Genomic DNA, 16,968 nt, shown 5'->3' with positions numbered 1-16,968 from the left:
GCACCGAACGCAAGACTATACAGACGAAAAAAAAACGAAAGGCCTTTTGGCCTTAAGAAAGTTAATATCGATTCCGACTAGAGTGAACCAATATACATCCGAACCCAATGGCGGAAAAAAACAATCTGAGGATGGAGTCGATGCCCATGCGCACTGTAGTCCAGGGGAGGAGCCACCTATCTCGTGATACTTCGAAGACTCTTCCAGGACAACAATGTGCGATCATCCGGATCCAACACTAAGCGGCGATCTATGCACAGATATGAATTCAGCAGCCCACATGCCTCGAACCTTTTTTTTCGTCCACATCGAAGGTAGAGTCTTGCTCCGACGCAGGGTCCGACTGCTGGTCAGGATCCTCTTCATCGACGCCTTATTCTCCGGGTCGGGCGCCGCTCTTTGCGCCGGCTGTCGCACTGCGCGTCGAAGCGTCTTCTTCGACCGGAACTTGGAACAGGCCATACAGCTGGCCTCGTCGAGGTCTGCAAATGCTACTTACCAGTATGCATCTGTTCTTGGCATGTAGGGCTGCTGACATTCATATCTGTGCATAGATCGCCGCCTAGTGTTGGGTCCGGATGATTGCACATTGTTGTCCTGGAAGAGTCTTCGAAGTATCACGAGATAGGTGGCTCCTCCCCTGGACTACAGTGCGCATGGGCATCGCCTCCATCCCCAGATTGTTTTTAGCCATTGGCAGAGATGGAGTGAAGTATGTGAGTGATGACCATGCTATGAGCATATACATATATACATATGAATGAAATACTGCAGCTGCTACAGGCGCCGGGGAGGAGGGTGGGCGATATGAATGTCAGCAGCCCTACATGCCAAGAACAGATGCATACTGGTAAGTAGCATTTCCAGTTCGAGGCATGTGGGCTGCTGAATTCATATCTGTGCATAGAATACATAGCAGTCCCTCCATTAGCGGCGGCCGCCCGTGCCAGCTGCAGCAGTCTGAAAAAGTGTTTTGAGAACAGCCTGACCAACAGCTGCCTGCTGTTTGGAATGCACGTCTACACAGTAGTGTTTAGTGAAAGTATGTGTGGTAGACCATGTGGCTGCTCTACAGATATCTTCTAAGGGAATGTTACCTAGGAAAGCCATAGAGGCCCCCAACTTCCTGGTGGAGTGGGCCCTTGGGGGGGGATAGTGAGAGTGCGCTTAGCTTTAGCGTAACAGATCTGAATGCATTTCACTATCCACCTAGCGATCCCAGCTTTGGAGATAGCGTTTCCCTTGTGGTGTGTGGCAAAAGCAACAAAAAGCTGCTTAGTTTTGCGAAAATCTTTTGTCCTGTCTACATAGTACATCAAGGCTCTCTTAACATCAAGGGTGTGGAGCATCCGCTCCGCCAGCGTCTCTGGGTTTTGGAAAAACACCGGCAACTCAATTGTCTGGTTTATGTGGAATTGAGATACCACCTTGGGTAGGAATTTAGGGTTAGTGCGGAGCACCACCCTGTTAGCATGTACTTGGAAGAAAGGTTCTTGGATGGTAAGCGCCTGCAGTTCGCTAACCCTCCGTAGCGATGTAATTGCTACTAAGAACGCAACCTTCCAAGTCAAAAACTGAAGCTCACAAGAGTGCAGTGGCTCGAAGGGAGGACCCATCAGCCTTGTAAGAACCACATTGAGGTTCCATTCTGGAGCTGGTGGGGTCCTTGGTGGAATGACTCTTTTGAGTCCTTCCAGGAAGGCCTTGATAGCAGGGACCTTAAAGAGTGATAGGTGTTGCCTATTCTGGAGGTATGCTGCCATAGCAGACAGGTGAATGCGGATGGAAGAGTACGCCAGATTGCATTGATACAGATGGAACAGGTAACAAATGATGTTTTGAATGGAAGCATCCAGCGGGTCAATATCGTGGTTAACACAGTAGATGACAAACCTCTTCCATTTAGCCGCATAACAAGCTCTCGTAGTGGGCTTCCTTGCCTCCCGAATGATGTCCATGCAATCGGGAGGAAGATTGAGGTAGCCAAACTCTAGGACTTCAGGAGCCAGATCGCCAGGTTGAGCTGTTGCGGATCTGGGTGCTGAATGTCGCCATGGCTCTGCGTCAGAAGGCTGGGAGTGAGATGAAGCCTTTGATGCGGTACCACGGACAGTTCTAGAAACGTGGTGTACCATGGTTGGCGAGCCCACGTTGGAGCAACCAGGATGAGAGTCATCGAGTGCTGCCTGAGCTTGCGTGCCACCAGCGGTATCAGAGGTGCTGGGGGAAAAGCGTACGCAAATCTGCCTGACCAGTTCATCCACATCGCATTGCCCTGTGATTGCGGGTGTGGGAACCTGGCGGCGAAGCTTTGGCATTTTGCGTTCTCCTTTGTGGCGAACAGGTCTATCTCTGGATGACCCCACCTTTGGAAGTACGGTTGGAGTACTGATGGATGCATCTCCCACTCGTGCATTTGATGGCTGTGCCTGCTGAGCAGGTCCGCCATCTGGTTGTCCTTGCCCGGGAGATGCTCTGCCATGAGGAAGATGTTCCTCTGAATGGCCCACTTCCACATGCTCTGAGCCAGATGAGACAGCTGCGGAGAGTGTGTGCCTCCCTGCTTCTGAATGTAGTACATGGCTGTCATGTTGTCCGTCCGGACCAACACGACCTTGTTGCACAGATGTACTTTGAACGCCTTCAAGGCCATGAAGATTGCCATCAGTTCCAACACATTGATGTGCATCTTCCTTTGCTGTAGTGTCCATAGTCCCTGCACTGTGTACTGGAGTACATGCGCTCCCCATCCCTGGAGAGAGGCGTCCGTCGTCAGGATAATCTGTGGCACAGGCTCTTGGAATGGTCGGCCCTTGCAAAGGTTTTGTGGATTCCACCAATGCAGAGAGTTGTATGCCCGACCGCTCACCAACACTAGGTCTGTCAGTTGCCCATGAGCCTGAGTCCACTGACGTGCTAGGCACTCCTGAAGCGGACGCATATGTAGTCTCGCGTGCAGGACAATGGAGATGCAGGAGGCCATCATGCCTATCAACTGCATGAACACCTTCGCTGGAAGCGAGTGCTGAGGTCTGAATCGTTGGATCAGCGTCTGGATACTGGCGATTCTCACTGAATTTGGCTGCGCAGTGGCTGCCAGAGTGTTGATTGTCGCGCCCAGATACTGTCGCACGTGGGCTGGCTGGAGATGGGACTTTGGGTAGTTCAGAGAGAATCCCAGATCGTGCAGGAGATGAATGGTGCGTGACACGTGGTCGACGCTGCTGTTCTGTCTTTGCTTGAATGAGCCAGTCGTCCAAGTAGGGGTAGACGTGGACGTTCTGGCGACGGAGATGCGCCGCCACAGTCGCTAGGCATTTTGTAAATACCCTTGGCGCCGTGGTGACCCCGAACGGCAGAACCCTGAACTGGTAATGCTGGTCTAGAATTGTGAATCTGAGATACTTCCTGTGGGAAGGATGCAGGGGGATATGAAAATAGGCATCTTTCAGATCCAGCGCAGCCAGGAAGTCCCCTTGCTGAAGCAGGGGAAGCACTTGCTGTAACGTGAGCATATGGAAGTGCTCCGAGAGGATGTACCAGTTTAGGGGTCTGAGGTCCAGGATGGGTCTGAGGGATCCGTCCTTTTTGGGGATCAGAAAATACAGGGAGTAAACCCCTGTTCCCCGCTCTTGCAATGGAACAAGCTCTATCGCCCCTTTTTGCAGCATGACTAGAACTTCTTGCTGCAACAAGGTCAAGTGCTCGCCGGACATAGGACGGCTCCTTGGGGGTATGTTTGGTGGAATGGAAGTAAGTTCCAGACAGTACCCGTACTGGATAAGTGACCTGACCCACCTGTCCGTGGAGATGGATTTCCACGCTGGCAGGAACTGCTGGAGTCTCCCCCCGACCGGTGTTGTATGGTCGGGGGGCAGTGACAAGGCGTCACTGCTTGTTGGCGGTGGTGGACCTGGAGCTGTTGTTTCCACGTCCCCTGCCCTTGACGTTATTGCCTCTGTAACCCCCTCTACCCTTGTTGTTGTACGAGGTCTGGGTGTTACTTTTGTAATACTGAGTGGACTGCGATGCCTGACCCCTTGAGGTGCCTCTGGAAGTGGAGCGGCGAAAGGAACCACTCCGAAACTGCTGACTCTGTAGGGCCCCCATAGACTTGGCAGTTTCCGTATCTTTTTCCATCTTTTCCAGTGTCGCATCCACCTCAGGGCCAAACAGGTGGTCAGGATTAACTGTTTGATTCAGTATTGTAGTTTGGATGTCGGGTTTGAACCCTGAAATTCTAAGCCAGGCATGCCGTCTAAGCAACACACTGGTATTGATCGCCCTGGAGGCTGTTTCTACCACATCTAGTGCACATTTTATGGATGCATTTGTAATGAGCTTTCCTTCCTGAATCAGCATTTCTCCTGCCTCCTTGTACTGGTCAGGTAAGTGTTGCAGTATTGCCTCTAAGGTGTCATAATGAGCCCTATCATAGCGTGCAAGTAGGGCTTGTGTGTTAGATATTCTCCAGATATTAGCTGCCTGTGCAGCAATCCGTTTGCCTGAGGCCTCAAAGATCTTGGACTCTTTGTCTGGGGGAGGAGCGTCACCAGTAGTTTGCGAGTTCGCCCTCTTCCGAGCGTTGGAAACAACCAATGAGTCCAATGGCAAGTGTCCCTTGATATATGTTGGATCCGAGGGCGCTGCCTTATATTTCCTGTCGATGCGAGGGTTGACCACACGCGCCCGGGTGGGCTCCTTGAAGACCTCCGTTGCATGTTTAAGCACCCCTTTAAGCATCGGCAGCGTTTTGACTGACTTTTCGGCTACTGAGAAAGTGTCAAATAAGAAGTCCACATCCACGGGGTCCGAGTGCAGCTCGACGTCGTGGTTAGCCGCAGCTCTCTCGATGAGAGCGTTAAAGGCGGCCGAGTCTTCCGTCGGGGACGTTTTGGCCGCAAAAAGTTGCGCGTCCTGGCCCGACTGCGGGCCCTCTGGGTCGCCTCCGGCGGACCAAGGTTCTTGCTCCTCCTCCGGATCCGAGTACGCCGGATAGTTGTACTCGGCGTCTTCCTCGTCCGCATCGCCTGTGGCGGAATGCGTTGGCGAGTGTCCTAGGGCTTGTGGGGACACAGGTTCCACCAGAGCCGAAGAGTCCGCAGAGTCCCTTTTGTTTTTGAGAGGGATCTTAAAATGCTCCAACGCCGGCTCCGTAGTGATTTTTCTCTTGAGGAGAGACAGTTTCCCGGTGTTGGCGTCGATGATTACCTCACGACGTTCCTATTCAGCAAGCGGCTGGAGCCGAAGCTTCGACACCACCAAAGCAGCTTTCGGTGTCAATACCTCCTTCGAGGGTCCGCCCTGTTTCGGCGCGAAGGCCTTCGGCGCCGACTTGGGCGGTAGGGTAAAACAGAAAGGCGTTTGCTCCTTCGCAGGCTTAGGCGTGAGCTTAGGAGTCACAGTGTCCTGAGCGGGAACCACACTGTCCTTTCGAATTCGCTGCAGGGATTCCGCTACCTTCTTCTTCAAGGCCGGAGAGGGCTTGACCGGCTCGAGCGACCTCTCTGCGTCGAGAGCCTGATCGCCTGCAGGCACTGTCTTCGGGGCCGACGCCCCATGCCTATGCGCGTCGTCGCCCTGACGCTTCTTCGGAGCCGTCTTCGGGTCCAAGACCCCTTTCGGAACCGAAGCAGCCGCGTCGGACGACTTCGCCTTCTGCGCCGACCCCGAGGGCTTCGGGTCGGCCATCTTGGCGTGGCTCTTCAAGTCGGCCATCTTGAATTTTTTGGAAGTTGACGCCTCAAGAACCTTCTGCACCAGCGCAACTTTCACTTTCGGTTTCGCATCAGAGGGTGCGTGACCAGACGGCTTCACTTTCGTTTTCTTCAACGTTAGTGGCTGCTCATAAATGTCCGTGACCGGGCCCGGAGGCGGGGACGTAGGACTCATAAGTAGATCTTGGGTAAGGCCCGAAGGCGATCCCTCGACCTGGGCCGTATGAAGGGGAATAACCCCTAAGTCTGGTTGGGGATGCTCCTCCTCTGAGCTATCCCCCACAGTGGCAAAAGCCCGATCGTCGTCCCCTACCTCGTCGGCGACTTCATCAAAGTTCTCCTCACCCGCGTCGTAGGTCTCCCCCTCGGACGCGGGACTAGAGTCCGAACCTTGCACGTCGTCATCGCCTTCAACAGATTCCTGGAATATGTCGTCTGGTGGGGGCGCCGCAGTAGCCGATAGCTTAGCCTGGAGCCTATTGGCCCGACGAATCTTCAGAGTCTTCTTGCACCGGAATTTCGAACACGCCATGCAGCTGTCTTCGTTGTGGTCCGGTGACAAGCATGTATTGCACACAGGGTGCACGTCGAGGTGTGAATATTTGGAGTTACACACCGGGCACTTCTTAAACGGTGTTCGCTCCATAGCCGAAGTGTAATGTAGGCCCGTCCGCGCCGAAAGCACGTGGAAGGGCAGCAGAGATCGGAGCTGAGAGTCAGACAAGAAACCCGAACGCAACTATACCGACGCTCAGCCTAAAGACCTTTTGGTCTCGAGTAGAAGTTTAACAACTATTGGTTCCGACAGAGGGAACCGAAACACATCCGAACCCAATGGCGGAAAAAAACAATCTGGGGATGGAGGCGATGCCCATGCGCACTGTAGTCCAGGGGAGGAGCCACCTATCTCGTGATACTTCGAAGACTCTTCCAGGACAACAATGTGCAATCATCCGGACCCAACACTAGGCGGCGATCTATGCACAGATATGAATTCAGCAGCCCACATGCCTCGAACCGGGGATAAACATGTATTGCACACAGGGTGCACATCGATGTGAGGGTATTTTGAGTTGCAGACGGGGCATCTTTTGAACGGGCTCCGTTCCATCGTCATCGTAGATGGGGCCTTTGGTGTCGAAAAGGCAAACGGCCTTCGCAGTCCTGTTCGAAGAACTGGATGAAGTATAGGCACCGAACGAGCCAATACCGACGCCCCGAAGGCCTTCTGGCCTTGCGCAAAGTGTTTTATACCGATTCCGAACTTGAGTTAAAAAAGTACATCCGAACCCACTGGCGGAAAAAAAACAATCTGAAGATGGAGAGGATGCCCATGCGCACTGTAGTCCAGGGGAGAAGCCACCTATCTCGTGATACTTCTAAGACTCTTCCAGGACAACAATGTGCAATCATCCGGACCCAACACTAGGCGGCGATCTATGCACAGATATGAATTCAGCAGCCCACAAGCCTCGAACATGGTTCTTCTATTGTGAATGCTTGTATTTCACTAACTCTTCTGAGAGAGGTGAAGGCAACAAGGAAGGCAGTTTTCCATGTTAGAAAATGTAGTTCACATTTATGTAACGGCTCAAAAGGGGGTCCCATGAGTCTTGTAAGGACCACATTTAGGTTCCATACTGGAGCAGGTGGTAACCTAGGTGGGATTATTCGTTTTAATCCTTCCATAAAAGCTTTTATTGCAGGTACTCTAAAGAGAGATAGATGTTGTCTATTTTGTAAATACGCTGCAATTGCTACTAGATGAAGGCGTATGGAAGAATGAGCCAAATTGGACCTTTGTAGGTGTAGAAGGTAGCAAAATATATTCTGGATGGAAACATCCAGTGGATCAATGTGATTGTTGTTACAGTATATCGCAAATCATTTCCACTTAGCAGCATAACATGCTCTGGTAGTGGGTTTTCTAGCTTCTGTAATGATATTCATACAGTCTGGTGGTATGTTTAAGTAACCAAACTCTAAGACTTCAGGAGCCAGATCGCCAAATTCAGTTGGCTTGGTTCTGGGTGCCTTATTTCTCCATGGTTCTGTGTTTACAGGGATGGCGTGAGCCGTTATTTCGGATGTGAAACCAGTGAGAGATCTAGTAGCGTGGTGAACCACAGCTGGCGTGCCCATGTGGGGGCCACTAGTATTAGTTTGAGAGACTGTTGTCTGAGCTTGCGTACTACTAGTGGAATGAGTGGGAGAGGCGGAAAAGCGTACGCAAATCTGCCTGACCAGTTCATCCATATTGCATTTCCCTCCGACCATGGGTGTGGGAACCTGGCGGCGAAGGTTGGGCATTTTGCATTTTCGTGGGTGGCAAACAGGTCTATGTGTGGATGCCCCCACATTTGGAAGAATGGTTGTAGAACTTGTGGGTGCAACTCCCATTCGTGAATCTGTTGTGACTGACGACTCAACAGATCTGCTATCTGGTTGTGAATTCCTGGAAGGTGTTCTACTGTGAGGTGTAGGTTTTGAGGGATGGCCCATCTCCAAATGTTTTGTGCACGCTGGGATAGTTGCAGAGAGTGTGCCCCCCCTGTTTTTGTATATAATACAGGACTGTCATATTGTCCGTCCAGACTAGGAGAGCTTTGTTTTATATTTGTACTTGAAAAGTTTTGAGTGATAGGAAAATTGCTAGCAACTCCAAATGGTTGATGTGGAACTGTTTCTGTTGATTGTTCCACTGACCTTGTGTGGTATAATGCAAGAGATGGGCTCCCCATCCTGTGAGGAATGCATCTGTCGTGAGCACTATCTGTGGAACAGGGTCTAGGAACGGCCGTCCCTTTGTCAAGTTTTTGGTGTTCCACCATTGCAGAGAGCGATATGTACGGCTGTCTACCAACACCAGGACTGTGAGCTGACCTTGAGCCTGATTCCATTGTTGTGCTAGACATTCTTGTAGTGGGCGCATTTGCAGTCTTGCGTGAGGAACTATAAAGATGCAAGACGCCATCATGCCTATTAGTTTCATGACCACTCTGGCTTGGAAAGAGTGCTGGTATTGAAAAAGGGAGACTAAGTTCTGAATACTTTGAATCCTGGCTTGACTGGGATACGCTAGAGCTGCAGATGTGTCTATGGTAGCTCCTAGATATTGATGAGCGTGCGAAGGCTCTAGGTGCGACTTGGTGTCGTTTATCGTAAACCCTAAGTTGTGCAATGTTTGAATTGTTTGTTTTGTGTGTTGTACACACTGGTTGAACGATCTTGCTTTTATGAGCCAGTCGTCGAGGTAATAGAAGACATGTATTTGTTGTCTTCTGAGATGTGCTGCTACTACTGCTAAGCACTTTGTAAACACTTGTGGTGCTGTTGTGACCCCGAATGGAAGGACTTTGAACTGATAGTGTTGTCCTTGTATGACAAACCTTAGATACTTCCTGTGCGCAGGATGTATAGGAATGTGAAAGTAGGCGTCCTTTAGGTCTAGCGTGGACAGAAAATCTCCCTGTTGTAGTAATGGGAGTACTTGTTGTAAAGTGATCATGTGAAAATGATCCGATTGTATGTAGTGGTTGAGGGGCCTGAGACCGAGAATTGGTCTTAATGTGCCGTCCTTTTTGGGAATTAGGAAGTACAGGGAGTACACTCCTGTTCCTTGTTCCTCTAAAGGAACTACTTAAATAGCATACTTTTGTAGAAGTGCTAGAACCTCCTGTTAAAGCAGAGTTATAATGGTCTGTGGACATTGGACACTGCCTGGGTGGTATGTTTGGGGGAGTTGCTGTGAGTTCTAGGCAGTAGCATTGTTAGATAATTTGTCTTACCCACCTGTCTGTTGTGATGGAGTTCCAGACAGGTAGGAACTGTGAAAGTCTGCCCCCCACAGGAGTGGAATGCTGAAGGGGAGGCAGAGGGAAGTCACTGTTTGGGAGTGGAAGGGGAGCGGTTGTTGTTATTACCTCTGCCTCTTCCCTTGTTGTTGTTGCCTCTCTATCCTCCTCTATAGTAGACTTTATTAGAGGATGTTTGTGTGTTTGTCTGAAAAGATGATGTGGTCTCTGTACCTGTTTGCTTTGAGCCTCCTCTATAGAAGGAGCGGCGAAAAGAACTTTTATTCTGGGTGGATTGTAATGCACCCATAGACTTAGCTGTGTCCGTGTCTTTTTTCATCTTCTCTAGTGTGTTGTCTACCTCCGGCCTGAACAACTGGTTTTGATTGAAGGGCTGGTTCAGGATGGTAGTTTGTACCTCTGGTTTGAAACCTGAAATGCGTAACCATGCATGACGTCTGAGAATCACGCTAGTATTACCTGCTCTGGATGCTGTGTCAGCTACATCTAGTGCACATTTAATTGAGGCATTAGATATTAGTTTGCCTTCTTGTAAGAGCTCTGCTGCCTGATCTTTGTATTGATCTGGGAGATGTTCCATTAATATTTCTAGTTGGTCGTAGTGAGCCCTATCGTAGTGTGAGAGTAAGGCTTGTGTGTTTGCTATGCGCCATATGTTTGCTGCTTGTGCAGCAATTCTTTTTCCCCGACGCATCAATCATTTTTGATTCCTTGTCAGGCGGGGGCGTGTCACCAGAAGTTTGGGAGTTTGCTCTTTTACGTGCATTTGACACTACCGAAAAGTCTAGTGGCAGATGTCCCTTAATATAGACCAGATCAGCTGGTGCTGGTCCATACTTTTTTTCTATTCTGGGATTTAGCACCCTACATCTTACTGGATCTTTAAAAATGTCCGGGGCATGTTTAATAACTCATTTGATCATAGGTAATATTGGCGTAGACCTTTGGGACTGCTCAAAAGTGTCTAGTAAGAAATCCTCCTCAATTGCATCAGAGTGCATTGACACTCCATGGTAAAGGGCAGCTCTGTTTAATAGATGATTAAACCCAATACTATCTTCTGTAGGGGAAGGTTTTGTTGGGTAGTACTGAGGCTCAGGGATGTCTGGTGCATTGTTTGGTGTAAAACCATATGCCTGGTCCTCCTTGGGATATTGGGGGTTGACATCCTCATCTAAAGGGTATGTTACGTCATTGCCCCCACCTAAATCATACTCTTTGTCAGTGTGGTGTGACGATGCAGGAGATTGACCTGGAGAAGTCATAGGTGCAATGTAAGGATTAGGAGAGGAAGAAGGTGAAGGAGAGTAGGGGTGCATTGGAGAAGTTGCACAGTCCTTTTTGGCAGGAACCACAGGTGGAAGTGGTGTGTCTGCTGGTCTTTTGTTATAGGGAAATGCTTCTGGTCTTTTTTTATATGGATTGCTTCCACATGTCCAGTTTTTGGATTAATATAGACTTTTTTCTGTTTAGAATCGGGTTTAAATAGTTCTTCTTGTTCTATAATCTTCTTTGGCGTCGATCTTTTCGGTGCCGATAGAGGTTGATTAGTGTTTTTTGCCTTAGGAGGAGTGATTGAGTCCTGTGGCAATTTTTTCGGTGTTGAAGGTGGTCTAGGCTTGTCTGTTTTATGCCTTGGAGACTTTGGTACCAATATCGTAGATTTCAGCGTGGAGACTGGTTTTGTTGGGACTGCGGCGCCGGAATCTGGCTTCCCTTCTTTATTTTTGGAACTGGAGGGTTTCGGAGTCTAAGCTTTCGGGTCCGGTACGGTTCTTGGCTTCGGCACCGAAGGGCGTTTTGGCTTCGGTGTCGAAGGATGTTCCGGTGCCAATGGAGGAGGTGGAATTGGCACATGATGTTTTTTCGGTGCCGAGGCACCGGATTGCGTTGTCTTTTTCCTCGGAGCCAAGCCCGAAGGCGGGGTGTCAGAGGGTAAATTTCGGTCTCGACTGGGCCCCATGGGCGGAGTGCCGACCGCTGCCTTTGTCTTGGGTAGTGTATGTTGTGCGGGGGCAGTGGTACTCACAGGTTGTCGAGATGGAATTGAATCGTCCGAGTCCTCTGCCCCCGATATGATCTGGAGATCAGGAGAGTCTTCCTCGGCGACGAGTGGAGCCTCGTCCTCGGAGATATCTTCGATTGGATCTTCGTCCTCGGAGAAGTCTTCTTCGACGATCTCCTCCTCAAAGATGGCCTCCGGTGCTGGCGCTGATCTCCTCATTTCGTGTCGACGGGCCCTCCGATCCCTAATGGTTTTCTTCGATCGGAAGGAGGCATAGGCTGCGCAGGTCGACTCGCCGTGTTCTGGCGAGAGACAGAGGTTGCAGACCTCGTGATGGTCGCTATGAGGGAATTTTGCTCGACATACCGGGCATCTCTTGAATGGAGTTCTGTCCATGAGGCGTAGGCCGCACGGCGCCGATAGGTCAAAAGGCCCGCGTCGACGCATCGGAATGTAGCTGGTGATGTCGAAATGTCTATTCGATGTCGAAATAAGTTTATCTAAAGTTTCTCGCTTCGAAAATGCAGAAAAAGTCTTTTCTAGCCGGAGCGGAAAACTTTCATCCGAACCCAGTGGCGGAAAAAAACAGTGAGGATGGAGTCGATGACCATGCGCAGTATTGTCCAAGGGAGGAGTCACCAATCACGTGACTACAAAGACTTCTTCCAAGAAGACAACAACCTGCAATCATCCGAGCCCAACACCAGGTGGCAATCTATTGCTAAGTGTAAGATCTGCAGCTCATGTGCCTCGAACGCCCATTTTCCTCTGTTAGGAGGTTTGGCATGAATATGTCCAGTTTCGGGATTAATCACGATTTCCTTCTGTTTCGGATCTGGTGGATTTTGGGTCCAAGGCTCTTTAGATGCCGGTTTTGGCATCGAAAGTTTCGGCTCCAAAGTTTTGTCTCTGAAGATTTAAGTTTACACAATGGTGGCACAGAAACCAGAAGGTGTTTCGCTTTCAACGCCGAAGGTTTCGGGTCGGCACCGGCGTGGGGACAGGTAGAGCTTGAACCTGAAGGCAGGGTGAAACTTTTCTCGGTGAAGACCTTGGCCTGAAGGCAGAGGAGGGTCCGGAGCCTTTTTCTTATAAAGGAGATGGTATGGGACCGAAGCCTCTTTACTCACGATCTGTTAGCTCGGTGTCAGGTATTCGGCATTAGTCTGTGTCGAATATTGAGACGTGCTGCTCCACCATTTCAGCTTCATGCGCTTGCAATTATGCGTGTTTGGACTATTCTCCCAGGAGGTCTGGCGCAGAGCCGCTTTGTTGGTACATTTTGTGACGTCGTGCCCGAAGATCACAGAGGGTTTTCTTCGACCAAAACGACTGACATGCGTCACAGTCTTTCTCGTTGTGTTCCGGGGATAGGCAAAGGTTGCACACTGCGTGCAAGTCGGTGCGCGAGAACGTAGCACAACACCTTGGACATAACTTGAATGGAGTCCGTTGCATCAGCTGCTACCTATCCCGGCGCGGGTAGGCCCAAAGGCCTTCCATGAATGTTCCGATCGAATGTTTGAGAGCAAATCATACGCGGAGAATGGGAAACGCGATCGATAAACAATACTATTGAGGGTAGTGGATTGCGCGTCGAAGGGGGCCTGAAGAAACGGTGCCGAACCAGATCACAACAATTCACATCCGAACCCGATGGCAGAAAACACAATCTAACAATGGAGTCGATGCCCATGCGCACTATCACCGAAAGGAGGGGTCACCTACCTCGTGACTGGAAAGACTTTTTCTAAGAAAAACAAAGAGCAAACATTCGGACCCAACACTAGATGGCGATCTATGCAAAAGCATATGATCCACAGCTCATATGCCTCGAACAGAGCTTTTTTCGTCCTATCAATAAGAAAAAAGTTAAGCTGCTACCTTGGACCGTAGTTGCTTGTTGCCTAGAAAGTACGCTTTCTGTATTCTGACCACAGTCATAGGTCCTGGGTTTCAGAATCGAGATTTATTGAGCTAAAGTAAACCATAATATGCTATTCTTAGATGATAGTCAAGCCTGCTAGGTTCAAGTAATGGAAGCAGCTGTACTATGGTACTCTCCTCAACCAGTGATAACACACACCCTCAAGATCTCAGAGGCATAGGCCTACGCTAGCACAACCTCAAAGATCACCGGAGTGTACCTTACACTAGGTCCGAGCCTACAAGCTTGGTTCACAGACCACATCTGCTGGGATTAGGGTCCCGGATAGAATGCACAAATGGCAAATCAAACCTTCAGGTGTGCAGATCCTCAAGGCGGCTGCATGGATAGGACATTGCACTAGATAACCCTACAGGACCTTTCGGCAGGTATATAAACTATATAAACTAGTAAGAAGCATTTTACCTGTTCACACAGCACCTGTTTTCTGGGTAGCACACCAATGTCAACATCCCAACTCACCTGACGGGAAGAAACCATTCTCTTGGAACAGCTGCATAACTAGCGCACGTCTCTGATCCAGTGTTCGGCGCAGTGATGAATATGGCACCTTTTCATATTCCATCTCTGCCAACATGTCGTCAGACTCGATACCTGCCAAGGAAGCAGATAGCAAGGTGCCTACATTAGTGACTGATTAGTGAGCATCTGCCTGACCAACAGGGAAGAACCACAGTGACTACTGACAGAATGTCTATGGTCAGCAAGAAACACCAGGGAAGAGAATCACCCTTAAGTGAGAGTGCGTCTATAAAAGCTCCTGGACAGAAAGTTAGGAACCAGAAGGGGCCTTCTAGTAAGCTGCACACGTGGCTCTCGGGGGCTTGCAAAGCGCACTATGAAGAATTCCCAGTAAGCTGCTCACACAGCACTAAGCAGCATGCGTACATACACACACTTACGCACTAACCACTATGAGATGCACTAAGGGAGGTTCACAGGGCAAAAAGGGACCGCGCACTAAACTACACTGAAAGGGTTTCACAACAAGATGCACTTGGAAGGTCTTCCACAGGACATATGGTCTGAACACATTGTACTGTCATGATTAAAGGGGTAAGTGCACAGTAATAGTTTCTTTACCTGTCTTGTCAAAGGTGAAAATCTCTGCATCACACTTGGCACTTTTTGGGGTGTTGGGCTCCGAGCTGCAGCTGGAGCGGCGCCGCATCTTGCGCTTCGGGGAGATAGGATCCTCTGTCGACGAGTCCAGGTCTGCAAAAAAGTACCATTGTCCAATATTAGTCTCACTTCATGAGCCACATCATAAATGTGTCCTACTCACATACGTGGACAGAGAAAAGCGTGCTACAGTTGTAAAGACTCTCACACCATACCCGAAATAAATGTGTGGCCTGTTCTTGGGGCCTGAGGCAATCAATGTTTATAGAGCAGTATCTGTAGGGGTACAGATATTTATCACTGTTCTCTCAGGGGATTTGTGCTGGTGGAATTCATCTGAATATTAAGCTACTCCCTATGGACACCACATGGATACTCAGGGATAATTAAGCTGAACATCCAAGAGGTGCTTACTCTAGGTGTTCAGAGAGGTTAGAAACAGGTTACATACATTAAGCGTAACAAAATACATACCTTTGGTAAGGATTTGTATGTCAGATATTCAGACCTCGAAAAAGTCCTCTCACCTACTCACAACAGAGAACCAATGTTGGGCAGCAAGAGAATGTCAGAGTTTAGTACTCCATAGAGATGAGTGGACTGATTACAGTAATGTATAGGTGTAGCTGGAGATGCTTCTGACACTCTCAAATAGTAACGAGGGGCTCTGAGGGCACGCAGCTGGTTCTCTTCTGAAAATAACCCTGATGTCACAATACTTCACTCAGAGTGTAGGCTGTCAATCAAACCTTCGCTCTGAATAAAAGTGCATGTGCCCACCACTTTAAAAGGCGGGTGCAAAGCTACAAGCGCAACTGCTTGAGGGCAGAGTGAGCCAGAGCTACCTTTCCCAATGGTGCACCGCAAATGTGCCCGGTGTCCAGCAAAGCTTGGAGCTGAACACAGCTTCCTTCTTCACCCACCTCCAACCCCTTCACAATTGTGCCTTGATGAACAAGTATAATACATCTGAACAGCACCAAAACAAGTGAAGAAGAAATTGAGGCGACATTCAAGACATACAACACCAATTTATACAAATAGACTGTATTTTTATAAGAATTTCGACACTAGAATAAAAAAGATCCACCTGAGGTTTCCGGAGATATGGATTTTACAGGAAATTATACATCAAAGCATTTTCACTGAACGAGCGAACAAGTCTTGGCAAATTCAACAAATTTGACACAGGGAAACGTTTTCAAAGAAAACTTGGGTAAATGTTAATGGGGTCAGGTAGAAGTAATTGGGGCAAACAACTCTGGCAGGGCGCTAGTCAGAGGGACCAGCAAGGTCCTCAAGAACAGTTCCCTTCACCGAAGCAGCCTACAAGCAGTTCCAGGCACTTCATCTACTTTGAATGGATTCCTATGGAGTGGTCCTGATGCAAGGTGTGAGAAAGGGCCTCTTTTTGCATGGCTAGCCCCCACTTTGTGCCTGGTTTCGATGTGGTTTCAATTGTAGTGAACAGGGTCCCTGCCAACCAGGTCCCCCGTGCAAGTGCTCCTTCCCTACAAACAAATCCCTAAGTGGCACTTCTGCCCCCTGTAAGTCCGTAGTATATGGTACACTGAGTATCTAGGGCCAGGGAGCTGAAGAGGGTCCCCTGATAACCACTCATTGGGAACATGCCCCTGCCCTTGCAGACCCCTGTGAGAGTAAAAACAAGAAAGTCGACACAGCACCCTGTCTTGGTGCCATGCCAGGTAGCACTGTCTGATGGTATAGATAAGCCACCCCTCTAGCAGGCCTCACAGCCCTAAGGCAGGGAGCACCATAGCACAGATGAGTGCATATCTGCCCTTATAATATTGGGGTCCATTCCTTAATATTATATGTGCCAGTGTCGCCATAGAGAGTACACGGGCTGGAAACTCTACAAATCGAGTTTCACAGCATCATGATGGCTCCACTGAACACAAGAGTATTTGGTACTAAACGTCTACTCTCAATAGATCCGCAATGATGCAAGTGTGTGATGTATTGTACCATAAATACCATAAACCCAGAGGGCACTCCGAGGTGCCCCCTGAAAACCTACCAACCCTGCTGTGGTCTCTGACCGGCTGTAGGCAGCCTGCCACCACCAGACATGCTTCTTGACCCCAGGGTAGAGAGCCCCTGCTCTCTGGGACCAGAAACAATGGACATCCTGTGCAGGGGTTTTACACCTCGTCCCCCAGGATGGGCCAGTGCTCTACGAGGGAAGCTTCAAAGGCCTGCCGCCTGTGTAATGCAACTCCCAGTCACTGATGCTAGCAGCGGATGGTAGCCCCTGGTTTACACACCCACTTTGGGAAGGAAAACAGGCGGCAAAACTTAGAAGAATAGAAGGTGAGCCCATCTCTGCTATACCCTCCC

At 49.5% G+C, this 16,968-nt stretch overlaps 1 protein-coding gene across 2 annotated transcripts in view; it reads right to left on the bottom strand.

Annotated features, from left to right (window-relative positions):
- CIC (capicua transcriptional repressor) overlaps nucleotides 1-16,968 on the bottom strand; it is a 445,344-nt gene that overhangs the window by 20,286 nt on the left and 408,090 nt on the right. For both annotated transcript variants that reach the window (XM_086933054.1, XM_086933055.1), the window contains exons 19-20: nucleotides 14,569-14,700; nucleotides 13,948-14,079 (exon numbers count right to left, since the gene is read on the bottom strand). In XM_086933054.1, coding sequence (XP_086789180.1) covers nucleotides 13,948-14,079; nucleotides 14,569-14,700 — 264 coding nt within the window. The remainder of the gene's footprint in view (nucleotides 1-13,947; nucleotides 14,080-14,568; nucleotides 14,701-16,968) is intronic.

The sequence above is a fragment of the Lissotriton vulgaris genome, chromosome 7 (assembly GCF_964263255.1).
Source record: "Lissotriton vulgaris chromosome 7, aLisVul1.2, whole genome shotgun sequence".
NCBI classification, from domain to species: Eukaryota; Metazoa; Chordata; class Amphibia; order Caudata; family Salamandridae; genus Lissotriton; species Lissotriton vulgaris.
Note: the sequence above shows the minus strand (reverse complement) of the source record. Positions and strands in the feature narration are given on the sequence as shown.